Below are 17044 nucleotides of genomic sequence, written 5' to 3'. Positions count from 1 at the left end.
AGGGTGGGCGAGCGGAGGTCAGGCCTCGCGGGACTTGGAGGGAGGCAACTAAACCGAGAGCCCTCTCCCCCTCCACCCGGACTCCCCTCTGCCCCCCGCCCTGCCTGGTATTGGGGAGAGGAAGCCGGGAGGGGCAGGAAGCGGACTGCGGTGGGGAAGGGGCGCCCCGCCCAGCCCCCGGCCCTGGTTCCTGTTTTCGAGACAAGCCGTTCCCACGGGGCTAGCCGGACCCGGGCCCGAGCGTCTTCCTGCGGGCTGCGAGGGGCATAACCTGGTAGAGATGAGGCGGGGGGGGGGCGGGGGGGCGTAGGGGCAGCGGGTCCTAGGGATAGCCTGGAGGAGGGGCTAGGAACATTTCGAGGACAGGGGCCTGTGGGAGGTAGGAAAGAAAACGCGGCGACCTGAAAACGGGGCCTCTATGTCTGGGGATGGGGGCGGGGGGCTCCGGTTCACACACGAGGGTCGGGCCCCGGAAGCCTGGCTCGCCACGGGACCAAATGGGAAGGGGCAGCTGCAAGCTGGGGTGCGTTCGGCGCAGCTTGGAGACTGGAGACCCGCGTGAGAGCCCCCCCACCTCCTGCGGGGAGGAACTTGGGAGGGGCAGCCACAGGCAGTTGGGGTCCCCACAAGCCAAGCCTAGGGGAGCCGGTAACCATTTCCGGCCGTTTATGTTCAAATACACTCACTATGAAACCACGGGCCTCAAACGTGCCTTTCGAGGCTTGTCCCTTCTTGCCTTAGGGCTAGGGAAGCAGGACCTCCCCCACACCTCAATCTTCGTGATATGAAGCATAGAAACAGGCCCTTTCTGGTCCTCAGTTTCCCTAAAGTGAGGGGGAGGGCAATTCAGGCCTAGCTTAGACTGTGAGTGTCCACCGCCCTAACCCCCCCCCCCCGCACCACTTTAGACCTAGCGTAGCCACCTGCTTAGAGACCCTTAAACGCCGCAGTGGGGCGGGGCTAAGGGCGGAGCCAAGAAGGCGCCAACCACCCACAGGCTCCTCCCCCTCCCAAGTCCAGCCCGGGACCGCGTGGATCCTCTGTAGCCCAGGAGGCCTCTGCCCAAGTTCCAGCTCCCAGCCCTGGTGGGCCCCACCCAGGAGGACGCTCCGCCCTCGGCCAGCCTGGCAGGCCGCTGACCTAGTATGGACACAGCTCTGGGAAGAGAGGCGTGGAGGGTGACGCCCGAAAGGAGGCTGGAGAATCTCGGGCCCCGCCCCTGTGGGCTGCCCCCTCCTTCAGAGGGGACGCACCTGCGGGTGGGGGTGGGGGTGGGGGTGGGGGCGGGGGTGGGTAAGGCGCGGTGACTGCGCAGCTGCTGTTGTGCCTGCCCAGACCTAAAAATATTTCCCAACAGAAGAGTAAGGAGGCTCCCAAGGAGAATCAATTTATTGGGGAGTGGGTGCAGCTGGTCAGACCCATAAATAGGAGGGAGCGGGGAGCCAGAGGGCAGGATGGGAGCAGTGTCCTTAGTCACGCTGGACACTGGGATCTTGAGGCTGGGGGGGAAGTGGGGGGTTCCAGGGAGAGGCTGAGAGATGGAACTCCAGTACCCCGCTGTGGATGAGGCGCTGGGCTGGCACAAGGGATTGCAAACAAACTCAGAGGTTAGTTTGGGGTCTGGTCTGGAGGCTCAGATGGCCTCATCCGGGGCTGGCAGGCGCTTGCGTGAAGGCTCTATGCCCCAGATCTCCCGGCATACTGGGCAATGGTTCTGTCGCTGGAGAACTTGCCTGAAGTGGCTATGTTCCGGATCACCATCCTCGTCCACTCTCTTGGGTTCTAAACAGGCCAAAAGAGAGCTCTGGGTTCATTCTGCCAGTGGGATCTGCACCTTCCACCACATCCCAGCCAGGACCACTAGACCCTTGCCAACCCCTGGCCCGGGACGCCTCACCTTGTACAAGGCACTGACTTTCTCCTGGCATTTAATGTATTCTTCATAATCTGCAAACACTTTAAACCTGGAGATGAATAGAGAGGGAGGAGGCTCCATAAGGTCAAGGGCCGAGCCCGTCCTGTCCTGGTGGTCTTCTGGGAGCCAGGAGACTGAAGCTGCTTCCATGCTTCCAAAGGAGCCTGGCCCCAAATGCCCAGGACCCCTGCCCAGTCTCCCCATGCAGCACCTGAGCCCAGTTCAGCCCAGCAGTCCCACCTGCACAGTTCCCTGGCCGGACAGCTCACCGGTCATGATGCATGAGCATGTTGACAATGTCCTTGAACAAGTCTGGCTGTTTGGGGGAGAAGAAGCCACTGCTCAGCTGCTCAATGATCTGCCGGAGCTCAGGAATTCGGTCATAGTACTCCTGGGCATTGTACCTGTGGGGGAAGAGGGGTCCGCACCATGAAAAGGACTTCCTGGCTCCTTCTCCAGAGAAAATCAGAGAAATCCGAAGTCCCAGGGTCAAAAGCCAGGCTCAGGGCACCTGGTGGCTCAGTGGTTGAGCATCTGCCTTTGGCTCAGGTTGTGACCCTGGAGTCCTGGAATGGAGTCCCACATCAAGCTCCCCACAGGGAGTCTGCTTCTCCCTCTGCCTATGTCTCTGCTTCTGTGTGTGTGTCTCTCATGAATGAATAACTAAAATCTTTAAAAATAAAAAAATTTTAAAAGTCAGGCCCAGCGGGCTGCTGCCCTCCCTGGAGGGGCCACAACCCCTCGGGAGGTCCTTCCCCAGAGGCTGCTTCCCTTTTCTGCTCAGCTTTTTTTTTTTTTAAGATTTTATTTACTTATTCATGAGAGACACACACACACACAGAGAGAGAGAGGCAGAGACCCAGGCAGACGGAGAAGCAGGCTCCATGCAAGGAGCCCAGTGTGGGACTAGAACCCAGGAACCCAGGATCACACCCTGTGCCAAAGGCAGGTGCTCAGCCCCTGAGCCACTCAGGCATCCCCTCCCTGCTCAGCTTTTCATTCCCCTTATGTGCTTGAGGCCTGGAGAGGAAGAAAGGGAAGCAGCAGAGCCAAGGCCCTAGACCAAGTGCTCTTCCTCTCACATGCCACCACCTCTTCCAACTGGTGTGTTTCCTTCCTGAATGGCTTTTCCCATTCCCTCTCCCAAGTCCATCTGCCTTCAGGCCCAGGAGGAACCAACAGACCAATCCTCCAGGAAGCTCCTTAAACTCACTGTCCAACCGCACTTATTGCTGGCCCGGTGCCAGCTTGCCCCCTGGGTGCCACTTTCTGAGCCAGTGCAAGTACCCCTAAGTCACCCCTCAGGGTTCAAAGCCCTCCCCAAGGCCAGTCTCATCTCTTTTCTTTCCTCCCCACTTCCATCTGGCCACCCAGGTCAAGGAGTGGGTGCAGTTGGTCAGATTCATGGACAGGAAGGGGCAGAGAGGCAGAGAACATCCATGACCCCCATCCCCAGCACTGACACTCAGGCCACTCTCTTTGCGTTCTGGTATCAGCCCCTACCCTGGGCCCCCACCTGTACCCCCCCACACACACACACACATAGTCCAGTCTCCACCTTGCAGCCCAGACTCTCCTTCTGGAGCCTGCTTCTGAACATGCTGGATCTTGCTCAAAACATGTCCTATCTCCCTCTTGTCCAAAGGACAAAGTCTGAACTTCCTAGTCAAGCCCAACAGGAGGATTTCCTTTCAATATTTAATGCCAGCTCTCAGAAGCAGTAGGTGGGAGTGTAAACTGGTACCAACTTTCTGGAAAGCATTTGGCAACATGCATCAAGAGCCTTAAGAACTCATGCTAAAAAAAAAAAAAACTCATACTTTTTGGGGCTCGGAAATATCCCCTCTAATAATCAACTAAAGGAAATAAAGATGTGGACGTAGATATAAAAGGATGGTCATCACAGTGATATTTACACTGACAAACAGCAGAAATCAACCATAAGGTCCAACACCAGGGAACTGCTTAAATAAGTTATAGTATGTCCATTACGATAAACCCTATACAAACGTTAAATATTTTAAAGGCCATTTAATGACATCAGGATCCAAAGTTGTGTTAAGACCTCAAAATTGTATGTGCATTATTCCCAACTTTTATATATGTACACATGTACACACGCACATTAATTTGTAGAAAAAGGGCTGTGGCTTTAAAAATGGGTGATGAGATTATGAATGACTTATTTTGTTATTTGGGATTTTGTATTTTTCTAATTAGGGAGCATGTATTGCTTTCATGAGAAGGAAAAAATATATTTTAAAATAAATTTTAAGAAATATTGGGATGGGGCAGCCTGGGTGGCTCAGCGGTTTAGCACCACCTTCAGCCCAGGATAAGATCCTAGAGATCCAGGATTAAGTCCCACGTCACACTCCCTGCATGGAGCCTGCTTCTCCCTCTGCCTGTGTCTCTGCCTCTCTCTCTCTGTCTCTCTGTCTGTCTGTCTCTCATGAATAAATAAATGAAAAATCTTTTTTAAAAAAAGAGAACTACAAGCAAGGCGGAAAATTATTTTTAAAAAAATATTGGGATGCTTGGGGGGGCTCAGCGGTTGAGCATCTGCCTTTGGCCCAGGGCATGATCCTGGAGTCCTGGGATCGAGTCCCCCATCAGGCTCCCTGCATGGAGCCTGCTTCTCCCTCTGCCTGTGTCTCTGCCTCTTTCTCTGTGTGTCTCTCACGAATAAATAATAAAATCTTAATGAAAAAAATGTAATGCCAGGAAAATATGTACTTTGAAGAACTGCACGTCTGACCATAAGCACAGCTGTTCTTACTGTACTCCTAGTTCTCTTTTTGCCACAGCTGCCAGGGACCTAAGAATTTATTATTACTTCCAGAAATGCCAGAAATAATATGTCCTAGAATTGATATAATTTCTTCTTTTTCCTTCAGTTCCAAGTGTCTTCTTTTCCCCTGCCACTAGCCTTCTGTGTTATAAGTCCCTCCTCCCAAGTTCTCCAGAATCCTCGTGGCCAAAACTAACACGCTGTGCAGCCTGGGCCAGCCTTTCCAGGGAGCCCTACCCTCTAGTAGCCACACCTCAGGGCCTCCTGCCCATGGACTGTGAACTTTGGAGCCCTTGACCCCCATACCCTCTCTGGTCAAGCTTTTCCACGTCCTCTACCCGCATGCCGAAGATGAAGAAGTTTTCTTCTCCTGCCTCCTCTGCCATCTCTACATTGGCTCCGTCCATGGTGCCAATGGTCAGAGCTCCATTGAGCATGAACTTCATGTTGCCAGTGCCTGAGGCCTCGGTGCCTGCTGTGGAGATCTGCTCGGAGAGGTCAGCAGCTGGGATCACTGTGGGGCAGCCACAGGGTACAAGCTCAGTTCCGGGTACAGTCCCACCCCAGCTAGGGACTGTGGAGTTAGGCTGGCCATAGTATAGCAAGATTCAGAGCCCCCTCCACCCTCACCCTCCAGAAGTAACCAACTGAATCTCCATCTCACCACCAGCCTCCCTCAACTGCTTAATGATCTTGAACACCTGAGATCTAACCTGGACTCTTTCCCCACCTCCACCCCACTGTGTGTGTGTGATTTGAAGGGCAAATCTTCCCACTAATTTCAGTCTTCTCTCTAATTTCATTCTGTACTGCCTGAAATTACACCATCAGAGGGGGACATCCTTGTTATTTGAGGATTGTCCTCTCCCAGCTTTTTCTTCCAAGTGCCAGTATGCTAAGGAACAGGTGACAGATATTCCTTCCTGGCTGAACTCCTCAGAGCCTCCCTCTGGTGGCACCCCACCTTTCTCTGCCAGCGAGACTCGGTAGTTCTCCAGGAAGATCACACGGAGGCGGTCTCCTACCACTGGGTCGTGGTTAACCACATCCCCAATGGCTGTGATGAGTTTGATGATCATCTTGGCCATGTGGTATCCAGGGGCAGCCTGTGGGGGCACAGTCTGGGGTCAGCTGCACCCGGCGTCCTGCCCCCTATCCTGCAACCCAGCCAGGCCACCCTCAACCTGGATGCCAAAGGACCAGAGCCACAGTCTGTGGCCCGACTTCTCACCTTCCCTCCAATCATCACAGTTCGGGGCACGAAAAACCTATTGGGTTCCTGCTTGATGCCTGTGGAGAAACACAGAACAGTGGGCCAGGTTTTCCCTCTTGGCAATACCTCCTGACAGCATGCATCCAGCCAGGGCCCTGGCTGAGAGATAGTAGACCTGATTTGGACAACCACTGGCTATGTAACCTCCAATCTCTCATTTCCCCCTCTCTGAGCCTCCATTTGCCCGTCTATGAAATGGAGATAATCTATGTCTCAAGAGTTGGCCCAAAGCCAAAAGAGAGACATTGAATTGGAAGTATGTAGTACACCAACAGGTGTACAGAGGGGAGCCCTGAGAGCCAGAGTGAAACCCCGCCACTCACGATTGTACAGGGTGATGACGTGGAGGCAGTTGAGGAGCTGGCGTTTATATTCATGAATTCGCTTCACCTGGATGTCGAAGAGTGAGTTGGGGTTGATGTGGACTTTGTATTCCCTCTCTAGGTAGGCAGCGAACTTTAACTTGTTTTCCTGAAGGTGGGGATGGGGAAGAGCTCACCAACAGGACTTAGCCTCAGGAATCCTACAGTGCCATTTCTTGCCCAAAAAGGTAGACGACGGGAGGCTCACTTGCCACCTTTCTCCACGCTGGGCCCAGAGCAGACATTGCTAATCAATGTTAGCACTCTTCCAGTGGAGTCAAATGATGTCCTCTCACCATGGACTCCAGGCAACTTCCACCAGGGGCCTAAGGCTGCGGGAGAGCCAAGCTCCCTTGGCCATTCCCGACCCGGGCACCCAGCACCTCTGGCCCACTCCTTCCCACCCTGGCACAAGTGTCCCAGGTCATAGCACTGCCTACCTGCTTCACTTTGGCCACATCCCGGATAAAGGCTTCATCATCCACGAAGGAGAGTAGTTTGCGCAGCTGGTCCAGGTCTGAGATATAGTCCTCCCCAATGCGCTGTGGGAGATGGCTCACAGTCAAGCCTGTGCTTTGGTTCTCCCTCCTGGAGGGGTCCCTTTCCATCTCAGCCAAGCCCAGTCCCTGCAGACAGCCGCTCCTTTTCCAGCCTCCAAGCAGGGATGCAGTGTGTGCAGGGCACTGCATTTTCCCTTCAGACCTGGGACTCTGATGGCTGGCCCTCCCTGACCCCAGGGGCCTTTCTCCTGGCCTTCTCCTCAGACATGCAATGACCTTGAGGCCCTGCTCACAATCCGTGCCCCTTGCCAGTCTCACTTCAGATGTGACCTGTTGGTGACCCTCTCCATTGGACTGTGAATTCCCACCTGGTTGGCCTCCACAAGCCCACAGAGCATCCTCATGCATACGAGAAAATGGTTCCCCTCCTCCAGGCACATGCAAGGCTTGGGGAATGCAGTGCAGGATGGATTTCAGCCCTCCTGGGGGGGCCCCCTACAATAACCCACCTATATGTCCTTACACTGCTGATCTCACTAGTGACCCATGTTGACACCTACTGGCCATACAGTGAGTGACCTCTCACCTCAGCAATGACTTCTGCCAGTCCAGGGTTACACAGAACTAGCCAGCGACGAGGGGTGATGCCGTTGGTCTTATTCTGGAATTTATGAGGCTCCAGCTCGTAGAAGTCCTTAAAGCTGCAGGATTAGGTTGGAGAGTCACTACTCATCCCTGCGGAAGGAACACCTAGTCCCGGAGGCCCCGCTCTGGTTTCTTGCAGAGAGGGGCCCCGGAGGTGAGGGGGTGGCTGTAGGTGAGAAGGGGTCATCTGGGGACAAGACTGTCCTGGACATCTGGGCCATGACACTTATAAATGCTGTCCTACCTGTAGGAAGGGCCAGCTGGGGGCCAGGTAGTGAGGACCCTCCGCCGGCTGGTAGCGGAGGCAGGGCGGGGGCGGGGCCAGCGGGAGGAGCGGGGTCATCAGGGGAGGAGCCAGCGGGAGGGAGAGGGCTCACGTGGTTTTCTTGAGGATCTCTGAGTGGATTCGAGCCACGCCGTTGACAGCATGTGAGCCCGCAATGCACAGGTGAGCCATGTTGATGCGCTTCACCGCGCCCTCTTCCACCAGCGACATGCGCCGCAGCCGGTCTACATCCCCTGGGAAAGCAGCTGCCACCCGCTGTGTAGGGAGAGCCCAGAGCTCAGGCGCGGACTCAGGAACCCAGGTCCCCAGCCCCATGCCCCCAGAGCCCTGCCCATTGAGTCCCAGGATGCGTGCTGCACCTGCCTTCCGCAGCACTCCCCCAGCCCCCAGCCCAGGCCTGCCTCCCTCACTCACGTTAAGGAAGCGCTGGTTGATCTCATAGATGATCTGGAGGTGTCGGGGCAGCAGCGTCTCAATAAGATGCACCGGCCAGCGCTCTAGGGCCTCGGGCAGGACGGTGTGGTTGGTGTAGGCGCAGGTCCTGACCGTCACATCCCAGGCCTGATAGGCAGGGTTGGGGAGTCAGGAACCCCCAGGCCTAACTCAGATGGCTCTCCATACATGGTGTGTAGCCCAGAGCCTGGGCCCCATCCCTGGGTTCTAGGACACTCGCCCCCTGGGCCTCGCACTGCTGTCTGTTCCATGGCGGCTGCACTCACATACTTCTGCTTCCCAGACTAGGAAGGGAACCCTGAGACAGAGAGGGTCAAGTGGGGGTGGAGGGGTCCTGAAGCCCACCTTGTCCCAGTCCAGCCGCTCCAGGTCGACCAAGATCCTCATCAGCTCAGGGATGGCCAAGGACGGGTGGGTATCATTGAGCTGGATGGCCACCTGTGGAGAGTGGGGCTGGGAATCAGTCTGGGATCCAAACTACGGCTGTGATCACTGTCCTCTGACCCTTTGGAGCCCCCTCCAAGGGCCCATGTGGTTCTAGGGCTCAGCCAAGGGTAGTAGGCCTCATTGGAGGAGTTGTGGACAGGACGAGGGTGACGTTCCCAGGGTATGTGCCCATTGATTGAGGCTTCTGAGCAGGTCACCCTCACACACCACCAGCCTCCAGCCTCTACCTCCTCATTTATAGAGTGAGTGGGGTGAGCTGAGACTGGAGGGGAGAGGCGATGCCACACATCCTGGGAGGTGTAGAGAGGGACCCTCCCAGGACCTTGGTACCTTATCTGGAAAGGCATCAAAGCTTGTGCGCACAGGGTCACGGCAGCCAAACTTGGAAGACTTGAAGCGGCGGATGATGTCTTGGAGGGTGGCGGCCACCACAAAGTACTCCTGCTTCAGACGCAGCTCTTTCCCCTCAAAGAACTGGGAAATAGTTCAACGCAAGGCTGAGCAAGTCAAGGTGGTGGTAGGGGTGGCCTAATGCTGCTGCGGGTATGGCCAGGAGACTTTTGCCCAGGGTCTTTCCCCCACCAAGAAGTAGCAGCGGGGGATAGTGTTAGGAAGGGGGCATACAAGGACCAGGGGTACTGTCAGCACTGCCAGGGAACAACAGCTCCTCCAAAGCGCCCTGCCCTAACTTGCTGTCCCCAGGACTTAGGCATCCTCTTAAAGAACTCAGAGGAAAAACAGGACACAAAGGAGCCAACCATATATCCTGGGTGCGGGGCACCTGACTGGCTCAGTTGGAAAAGCACATGACTCTTAATCTCTGGGTCATGAGTTCGAGCCCCACTCTGGGTGTAGAGATTACCAAAATAAATAAATAAACAAACTTAAAAAAAAAAAAAACTGTGGTGTGACTTAGTGCATCTTAGTGCACATGGTGTGACTAGGTACCAGAGACCATCCCTCCCGGTCCTCTGCCCTCTCCCAGGCTCTCAGGCTTCCTGTTCCCAGCCCAGGAGGTGACAACATACGTTGTCATTGGGGTACAGGACACGCGAGATGTTCTCAGCCAGGTTCCGGTCCAGCACAGCTTGGATGTAGCCACCGACATTGACTAAGGGGGGAAAGTGGGGCCAGTGTCAGGCTTGGACTTGAGTGCAGGCCAGGGAGTGTGGGGCTGCCAGTGGCCAGGGCTGGACTCACAGTCCTTGAGGTTGAAGTCATTGGGGGCCTTGGCCGACCACAGGCGCATGGTGTTGACGACGTTGTTGCGATAGCCAGGCACAGGGGTATCATAAGGCATGGCCAGCACCACCTGTGGGGGGACGTCCAGTGTGCTGTTAGGAGCTGGGTGTCTGCCCCATGACCCCGTGGCACCCTGAGAGCTGAATCCCAGCCTTTGTCCCTGTGCCCTGCCAACTCCCTGCCCCGTATTTTTTTTTTAAGATTTTATTTATTTATTCATGAAAGACATACAGAGAGAGGCAGAGACACAGGCAGAGAGCCTCCCACGCAGGGAGTCTGACATGGGACTTGATCCCAGGACCCTGGGATTACGCTCTGGGCAGAAGGCAGGCTCTAAACTGCTGAGCTACCCAGGCATCCTCCTGCCTCAGCTTTTAGTGCCAACTCTGGGTGACCATGAGCAAACCTCTCAACGTCTCTGGACCTCATCATAGAGAGGATCCCCCACCAGAACTCCCCACACCGCCCACCCCACCTTGCCTGGCTGCTTGTGAGGAACAGAGGGGGAGCTCTGCTGGTGGTCACCCTGTAGTGATGGTGATGAGCAGGCCCACCTGGCCTGGGCACAACATAGAGGACGCTGTGGGCTCCTGAGAGGGCTGGGGGGAGCCTGGGGCCCAGCTAAAGGGGACACAGATGTCAAGTTTGTCCGAAGGGCTTCTTCTGCCTGGTTGACCAGGGGGTTAATTAGCAATGACTAATGCTGGCCCCACCTCCCGCAATTGGCAAACTTCAATAACTGCTGCCGACAGTTCCTGTCACTACAGGGCAGGGGGCACATCCATGCCCCCCAGGGGCAGCACCCTTCCTTCCCAGCACTAAGTAACTGAGCCTGTACTTGGAACAGAGTGGAAGCTGCAGTTCAAGGAGGGAAGGGACTGGCCCAAGAGCAGAGAGCTAGGTGGGCCGCCAGAGCCCCTGCTGAATCTTATCACGGAAGATAGCAGAACAAATGCCCGAGTCTGAAAGCCAAGAGATTTCTGTGCAGTCACCTGGAGGTTCATGACCTCCAGCCACAGCTGAAATAACTCATGGAGCTGGGATTCAGACACCTGGTTTGGCTTTAGGCTCCCTCTAACTTGTGTGACCTTGAACAAGTCAATTCCTCTCTCATGGTGCTCATTTTCTCCCTGTCCATCTTTCTGGGCTGTTGCTTTGTTTCCCATCGAGCTGCCAGTTTAGATGTGCTGGGGAGTCTAGTCACTGTGATTATTCTTGGAAGAGTCTTGTGAGGTGGAAAGGAGCCAGGCCAGGGGAAGGGCACTGGGGGCAGGCTAGAGACTCTCTCCTCCTCCTGGGCTCTGTGCTTGGCCTGGGTCCTCTATGACCCTGTCTCCAGCCTCTCCTAGCTCCAGCTGTTTGACCTCGAGTAGATCACTTAACCTCTCTGAGCCTCAGTGTCCTCCATTGGAAAGAGCACCGGGTCCAGTAGCCCCCAGGCTCTTTCTCTGTATCTCCTTGTTTTCTTCCAGAGTCTCCTCCCCACTACCCTTTCACTGGGAGCTGCCCCCACTCCCTCACCTGTGTGTCCACCCACTTGGCCCCCTGGCTGGTGTGTTCTACTCGGCCATAGAAGTGCACAGGCAGCATGAACTCAGGTCGGGCCTTCTCCCAGGGGTTTCCGTAGCGAAGCCAGTCATCAGCCTCCTCCATCTGAGCCCAAAGCAGGTTGGGGAGAAAGGAAGGCAACGTCAGATCCAGAGGGGCAATGGGTAGGGCAGGAGCAGTAGCCCTAGTGTGCCCTCTATAGAGTGCAAATTAGAGCCCTGGGGTGGGCCCCTGGCCTGGTGGGATATCTGATGGGACAGGGTGTGTGTCATGGGAGCCTGAGAAGTTCCTCAGGCATGGACCACCCATTCCAAGAGTGACCAGAAGTCTTTGGGGTCAGGGGGAAGGGACAAAGATGCTTTCTGTCAAAGCTGAGGCTGGTTCTGGATCTATCCATAGATGGATGATCCAATGGGTTTTCTCTCCATCAGGCCTGGGTCCCCACCAGACCAGGGCCCAAGGCTGCTCACCTGCCAGCCCCCGCAGATCTTCTGGTTAAAAATCCCAAACTCATAGCGGATCCCGTAGCCATAGGCAGCCAGGCCCAGTGTTGCCATGGAGTCCAGAAAGCATGCTAGGGGTTTCCAGAGAGGTGGGTGTCAGGAGCCTGGCAAGAAGGAACCCTTCTGCCCACCCCACCCCTGCCACCCTGCACACTTACCGGCCAGCCGACCCAGGCCCCCGTTGCCCAGCCCTGCATCCTCCTCAATCTCCTCCAGCTCCTCCATGTCCAGGCCCAGCTGGAGGGGGCAGGGGGTGGCAGTGGTCAAGGCCAAAGGCCAGCAGGTGTATCCCCCAATTACTCAGGCTCACCCCGCTCTCACCCCCACTCCCGTCCCCCTCCGCACCTGGTAGGTGGCCTCGTCACAGGCATTCTCCAAGGCCAGGTTCACCATAGTGTTTTGTAGTGTCCGTCCCATGTAGAACTCCAGAGACAGATAGTAGATTCTCTGCCCAGAGAGACAGGTGCAGGGCAGGAGTCAGGGCTGCCTAGCAGCATTTAGCCAGGCCTCTCACACCTCCTGTCCCACTCCTGCCAGCCCTGTCTCCATTTGTTTTCTCCTCATCACAGGCTTCTGGAACCATCGGGAAGGTTCTGGTCTAGCATTGCCTCTGACTTTAGATACATCGCTTTTCTTCTCTGAGCCTCAATGTCCTCATTTGCAAAATGGGGCTCCCATATCTACCTTGGGGACTGGGGTGCTTAGGAGAGTTGAAAACCCCTGCCATTGCACATAAGCCTCCCGGCAGTCCATGGGGGAGTCAGGACCCAGAGAAGCACCTCCAAGTACTCCCCCAGAGGGCAAAGCCTGAGGTGCAGGGGAATCAGTCATTTGCTCAAGGTCACCATGAGTCACGGGGAGAGTTGGCCACCTCCTGTTCTTGCAGTGCCCAGTTAGTTCCCCTTGGTCCTCCAGCCTCAGCCCCAAGAAGGGGCAGAGAGATACCAGAATCCGGGATGCTGAAGGTACCTGGTCTCCCCATTTCCCAGGTCCCCTCCCTGGCCCACTTGCTGGCCCCTCCCCCCTGCCCGAGAGTGTCAGGTTGCTGACATTTACCATGACCCCAACAGACACTTGATACCCCTACCCCAGCTGTCCAGCACCACTGGTGGCACAGACACACCGCATGCACATTTGATGACCCGTCCTTCCACTTCAGGTCCAACCCAGGCCCGGGGGTCTTCCCAACCACCAGAAGCCCCTCCACTTCCTGAATGGGCACCAAGCCTTTGCAACCAGCCCACCTGATCTGAGCCCCCAACACACACACCTGCCCCCACCCCAGGTTTCTCTACCTGGGTCGTCTTGGCACCAACAACACTTGGTGCCCTTGTTCCTCCAACCTCCGTCCCTGGAAGGAACCCTTGATTTTGCCCGCAGAAAACCCTGACCCTACAAAGGGCTGCCACTTACAATCTGGGCCTCTTGGGGACCCCCCTATCCTGACCCCTTTCCCACCCAGGACACTCCAAGCAGCACCTTGGGGTCCTTTTCGTAGTAGTGCTGCTGCGTGCGGATCCAGCGGCCCACGAGGTGGTCACGAACAGTGTGGGCCAGAGCAAAGTAGTAGTCTCTTGGTGTGGCCACATTGCGGTCTTTGACGAGTGTGAAATGCAGGTGTCGGTTGAAGTTCTTCTTGAGCTCCGTCACATTCTCCACACCTGCTAGGCCACGCACACTGATCTGCTTTCTCTTCTCCTGGTCTGACAGTGGCCGGGACATGGCTGCAGGAGGGCAGGCTGGAGGCACGGACAGACAGACGGACAGATGGGTGGATGGATGGGTGGACGGGGTGCCCAAGGCAGTGCCTCCTGCCAGGGAGTGGAGCTCCCCGGCAGCCCTGGGGGTTTTAAAGCCTGGCTCTGGGCAGCTTGCTCCGCCTCCCCCCTGCAAGGGGAGGGTCTTGGCCTGGCTGCTTAGTGAGCTATTTTAGTGGCCAGGGGAGGAGAGGGGAGAGGGGCAGGGAGAGCAGGCCTGGCCTGGCTCATTCACAGCCCTGCGCTGACCCACTTCCATCACCCGCATGCTGGGGTCTTCTGTGCCCGCCTCGGCCTTTCGCAGAGTCAGAGATGAAACACAGCAGCGCTGCCTGAGAGGCCTAGGGCTGGACTGGAGCTGGCGGGCTGGGCCTTGGCTGAGCCCTTGCTCTGATCTGGGCCCTTCTCCTGGCTCAAGGATGAAGGGGTGGGGCCAGATTTTGGGCCGGTCAGCGCTCCTGCAGAAGCTAGGGAGGGCTGTCGGGAGGACAGGTGTCCGGAGGCTCAGCCTTCGTCAGAGCAGCTTGGCTTCTGTTTTAGACATTTGCCCACAAGCTGGAAGACCTCTGGTCAGGCTTCCGTGGTAGAGCCTGACATGGGGGTGGGGAGGGAGGGGTGTCTGTGCCCAGGTCTGGAGGTCACAGGCTTATGTGGTGGCAACAGGGGTCAGGACACCCCCATGCAGGCTGAAGGGCCAGGAGCTGTGAGGGTGCCCTGAACAGATGTAGCTAGCAAAGGACCCTGATGTCAGAGAAGGGGGACCAGGACTCTGGGTTCCAGGGGGTGGGATGGAGGAGGTCGCTTGAGGCAGGTCGCTGCTCCCACCCCACCTCCACCCAAGCTGAGCCACTCTGGTCCCCTCTGTTGTTGTCCTTCAGGGAGTTCTGAAGTGACCTTTGAGAGGGATGGTAGTCAGATTACGGGCCAGCTTTGGCTAGGGGCTGCTAGCCTAGAGCAGGGGCCTCTGGGAACTGTAGTACTGTGCCCACGGTGGCAGAATAAACTGAAGCATCCCCCACCAACTCATATTTGTCAGTGGCGTGAGATCTCCCTTTGACACAGCTGCCAGGTGACTAGAGACCTCCTTCCACTCGCTCCTCCCACCCAGGCCCACATACCAGACAGAGATTCAGTGGGCCTGGGTCCACAGCGTGACCTCACCTAGAAAATGGGAGCCTCTGCAGCCGGAACCTGACACCACTCAGTCTTCGTGGCCTAGCAACTACGGGACCTCCCTTTAGAGGCTCTGTCACCAATCCACTGCTCGTGCCCTGGCCCCCAGCACTGATTTGCTGTGTGACCTTCAGCTGGTTGGTTTACTTTTCTGAGCTGTGAATTCCTTCCTCCAATTTACACTCTCATAGAATATAAATTCCTTCCTCCTCCAGCTGCTGCCTCCTACTCTTAGGGAGGCCGACTTTGGATCCTGCTTTGTTCTTTGAGCAAAGGGGGCCCAGGGCTTTATGCTATTTCAAAGGGTGCCTGGGCTTCCCAGGGCAGTGGGCTGGTGGAGAGAACTGGGTGTTCTGGTCTGAGGGCCAAGGAAGCAGGTCAGAGAGGCCTGGACAGCCGCAGGATGCTACCGAGAGCCTGGTTTGGGGAAGGCCTAGCTGTCTTCGAGGACATTCTGAGCCACAGTAGACCCAGCCCTGGAGTTACGAGTTTAATGTAGGGTCTAAACTCTGAGTCTTCCAGAGGGCTGCTCTCTCCTGCCTGCCCCCTGCCCCACCCCACCCCACCCCCGCATTACTGTTATCTCCCACAGCTGCCATGCTTCCAAGTGAGAACAAAGATCAGGAAAACACCCAAATGTGCCTGCACGGATGCAGTGAGCATACAGAAACTTTCTTAAATTTCTCTGTATTTTCCAGTTTCTTTTAGTCTTCTACGTGCTCTATTTCAATAGAGTGCCTGGTGGCTCCCTAGTCTCTCCGGAGCTCCCATCCCCAGGCTCCCCCCACAGGCCTACAAGGGTCACCCACCCTCCAAGAACCGGGTCTCTGGGCTCGGCTAGCATCTGGGGCTGCTGAGTAGAGCTCAGAAGGCTCCTTGGTGCAGTGATCTCTGGACAAAGTGGCCCATTTCTGTGCTGTCACCTCACACCCCAGTTGTGGCAGCACTCTGGCTACACAAACCTTCTCTGCACTGACCCCTAATTGCTTGTAAGTTTATTTTCCTGGCACTAAGAACCTGTTCCCAAATCATTCCCAAATTATCCAACCTGCTCCCCAAATCATCTGATCCTCTTCCAGCTGGCCCGCTCTGACAGCCCTCTTCCTGTGCCTCAGCGATGGTGCCTGCCCTTCTTCTGTGCTCCAGACACCTGCTCAGCTGGGACTTGTCCCGTTTCTACTAGGAAAGAGAAATCACTTTTTTTTTCTTAAAGATTTATTTATTTATTCACGAGAGACAGGCAGAGACATAGGCAGAGGGAGAAGCAAGCTCCATGCAGGGAGCCCGATGCAGGACCTAATCCGGGATCCGAAGATCACACCCTGAGCCGAAGGCAGACGCTCAACCACTGAGCCACCCAGGCGTCCCAAAAAATTACTTTTTAAAAAATAGGTTCCATGCCCAACACGGTGCTTGAACTCACGACCCTGAGGTCGTCTCTTTCCCTACTGAGCCCACCAGGTGCCCAGAATTACTTCAGATTTCTCCCACGATCTTTCTTATGGGTCTCGTTGGTTTTGTTGTGTGCCCCCCAACTAGAAGTTTCTAGGCTTTTTCTGGGGGTGACACCACCCTGGGCCCCCTCCTTTTATTTTGCAAGCCTGAGCCCAGGATGAGACCCTAAAGGTTCAAAATGACTCACTCCTTGTGTTCTCATGTCCTCTCCAAGCCCTCACTCCCCCGTGCTGCGTATGCAGATCAATCTTGAACCCTGGAAGCACTTGACTAACTTGAGCGACTCAAGGTTGTTTATGTCTGACTGGGTTTCTAACCAGAAATTCTGCCTTCTTCTCTGGACCAATCTTGGGTTTCTCCGAAGCCCTAACACTGACCTTTCCCAGCTGGTATTCCTTTCACCAAGCTGGGGCAGGGAGGGAGCCAGTGCTACAGCAGAAGATGGACAGATAGAGTTGAGCAAAGGTCTCTTCCTCCACAGTCTCAAGGTGGCTGGGGAAGTCTTTCTCATCTCTCCCCCACTTTGCCACAAAGGCAGGTGCTCCCTGCACTTGAGGGCCAAACCTTCCTCTCTCTTCCATTTCAGGGTCTGAAGCTCCTTAGAGAAAGGCCTGAGAAGGTTGCCTTAGTTAGCCACTTTGTTACCCTCCAAAACCTTTAACAAAAGCTGATGGCAGGGAGCAGGGAGAGAGCT

General features: G+C 55.8%; 1 protein-coding gene across 1 annotated transcript; it reads right to left on the bottom strand.

Annotated features, from left to right (window-relative positions):
• Window positions 1-1362: 1362 nt before the first annotated feature.
• Window positions 1363-13808, bottom strand: PYGM (glycogen phosphorylase, muscle associated). The gene is given in 21 exon segments (XM_055310315.1): window positions 1363-1695; window positions 1698-1782; window positions 1898-1964; window positions 2185-2319; window positions 5013-5220; window positions 5671-5812; window positions 5938-5996; window positions 6303-6450; window positions 6782-6883; window positions 7428-7542; window positions 7864-8027; window positions 8187-8333; window positions 8571-8663; window positions 9003-9146; window positions 9701-9783; window positions 9873-9984; window positions 11436-11567; window positions 11933-12036; window positions 12124-12202; window positions 12311-12412; window positions 13445-13808. Coding segments are annotated over 21 exon segments (2526 nt in total). The 5' UTR covers window positions 13688-13808; the 3' UTR covers window positions 1363-1633.
• Window positions 13809-17044: the final 3236 nt, after the last annotated feature.

Source organism: Nyctereutes procyonoides, unplaced genomic scaffold (genome assembly GCF_905146905.1).
Source record: "Nyctereutes procyonoides isolate TBG_1078 unplaced genomic scaffold, NYPRO_anot_genome, whole genome shotgun sequence".
Taxonomy (NCBI): Eukaryota; Metazoa; Chordata; class Mammalia; order Carnivora; family Canidae; genus Nyctereutes; species Nyctereutes procyonoides.
This window is presented reverse-complemented; position numbering and strand designations above follow the sequence as displayed.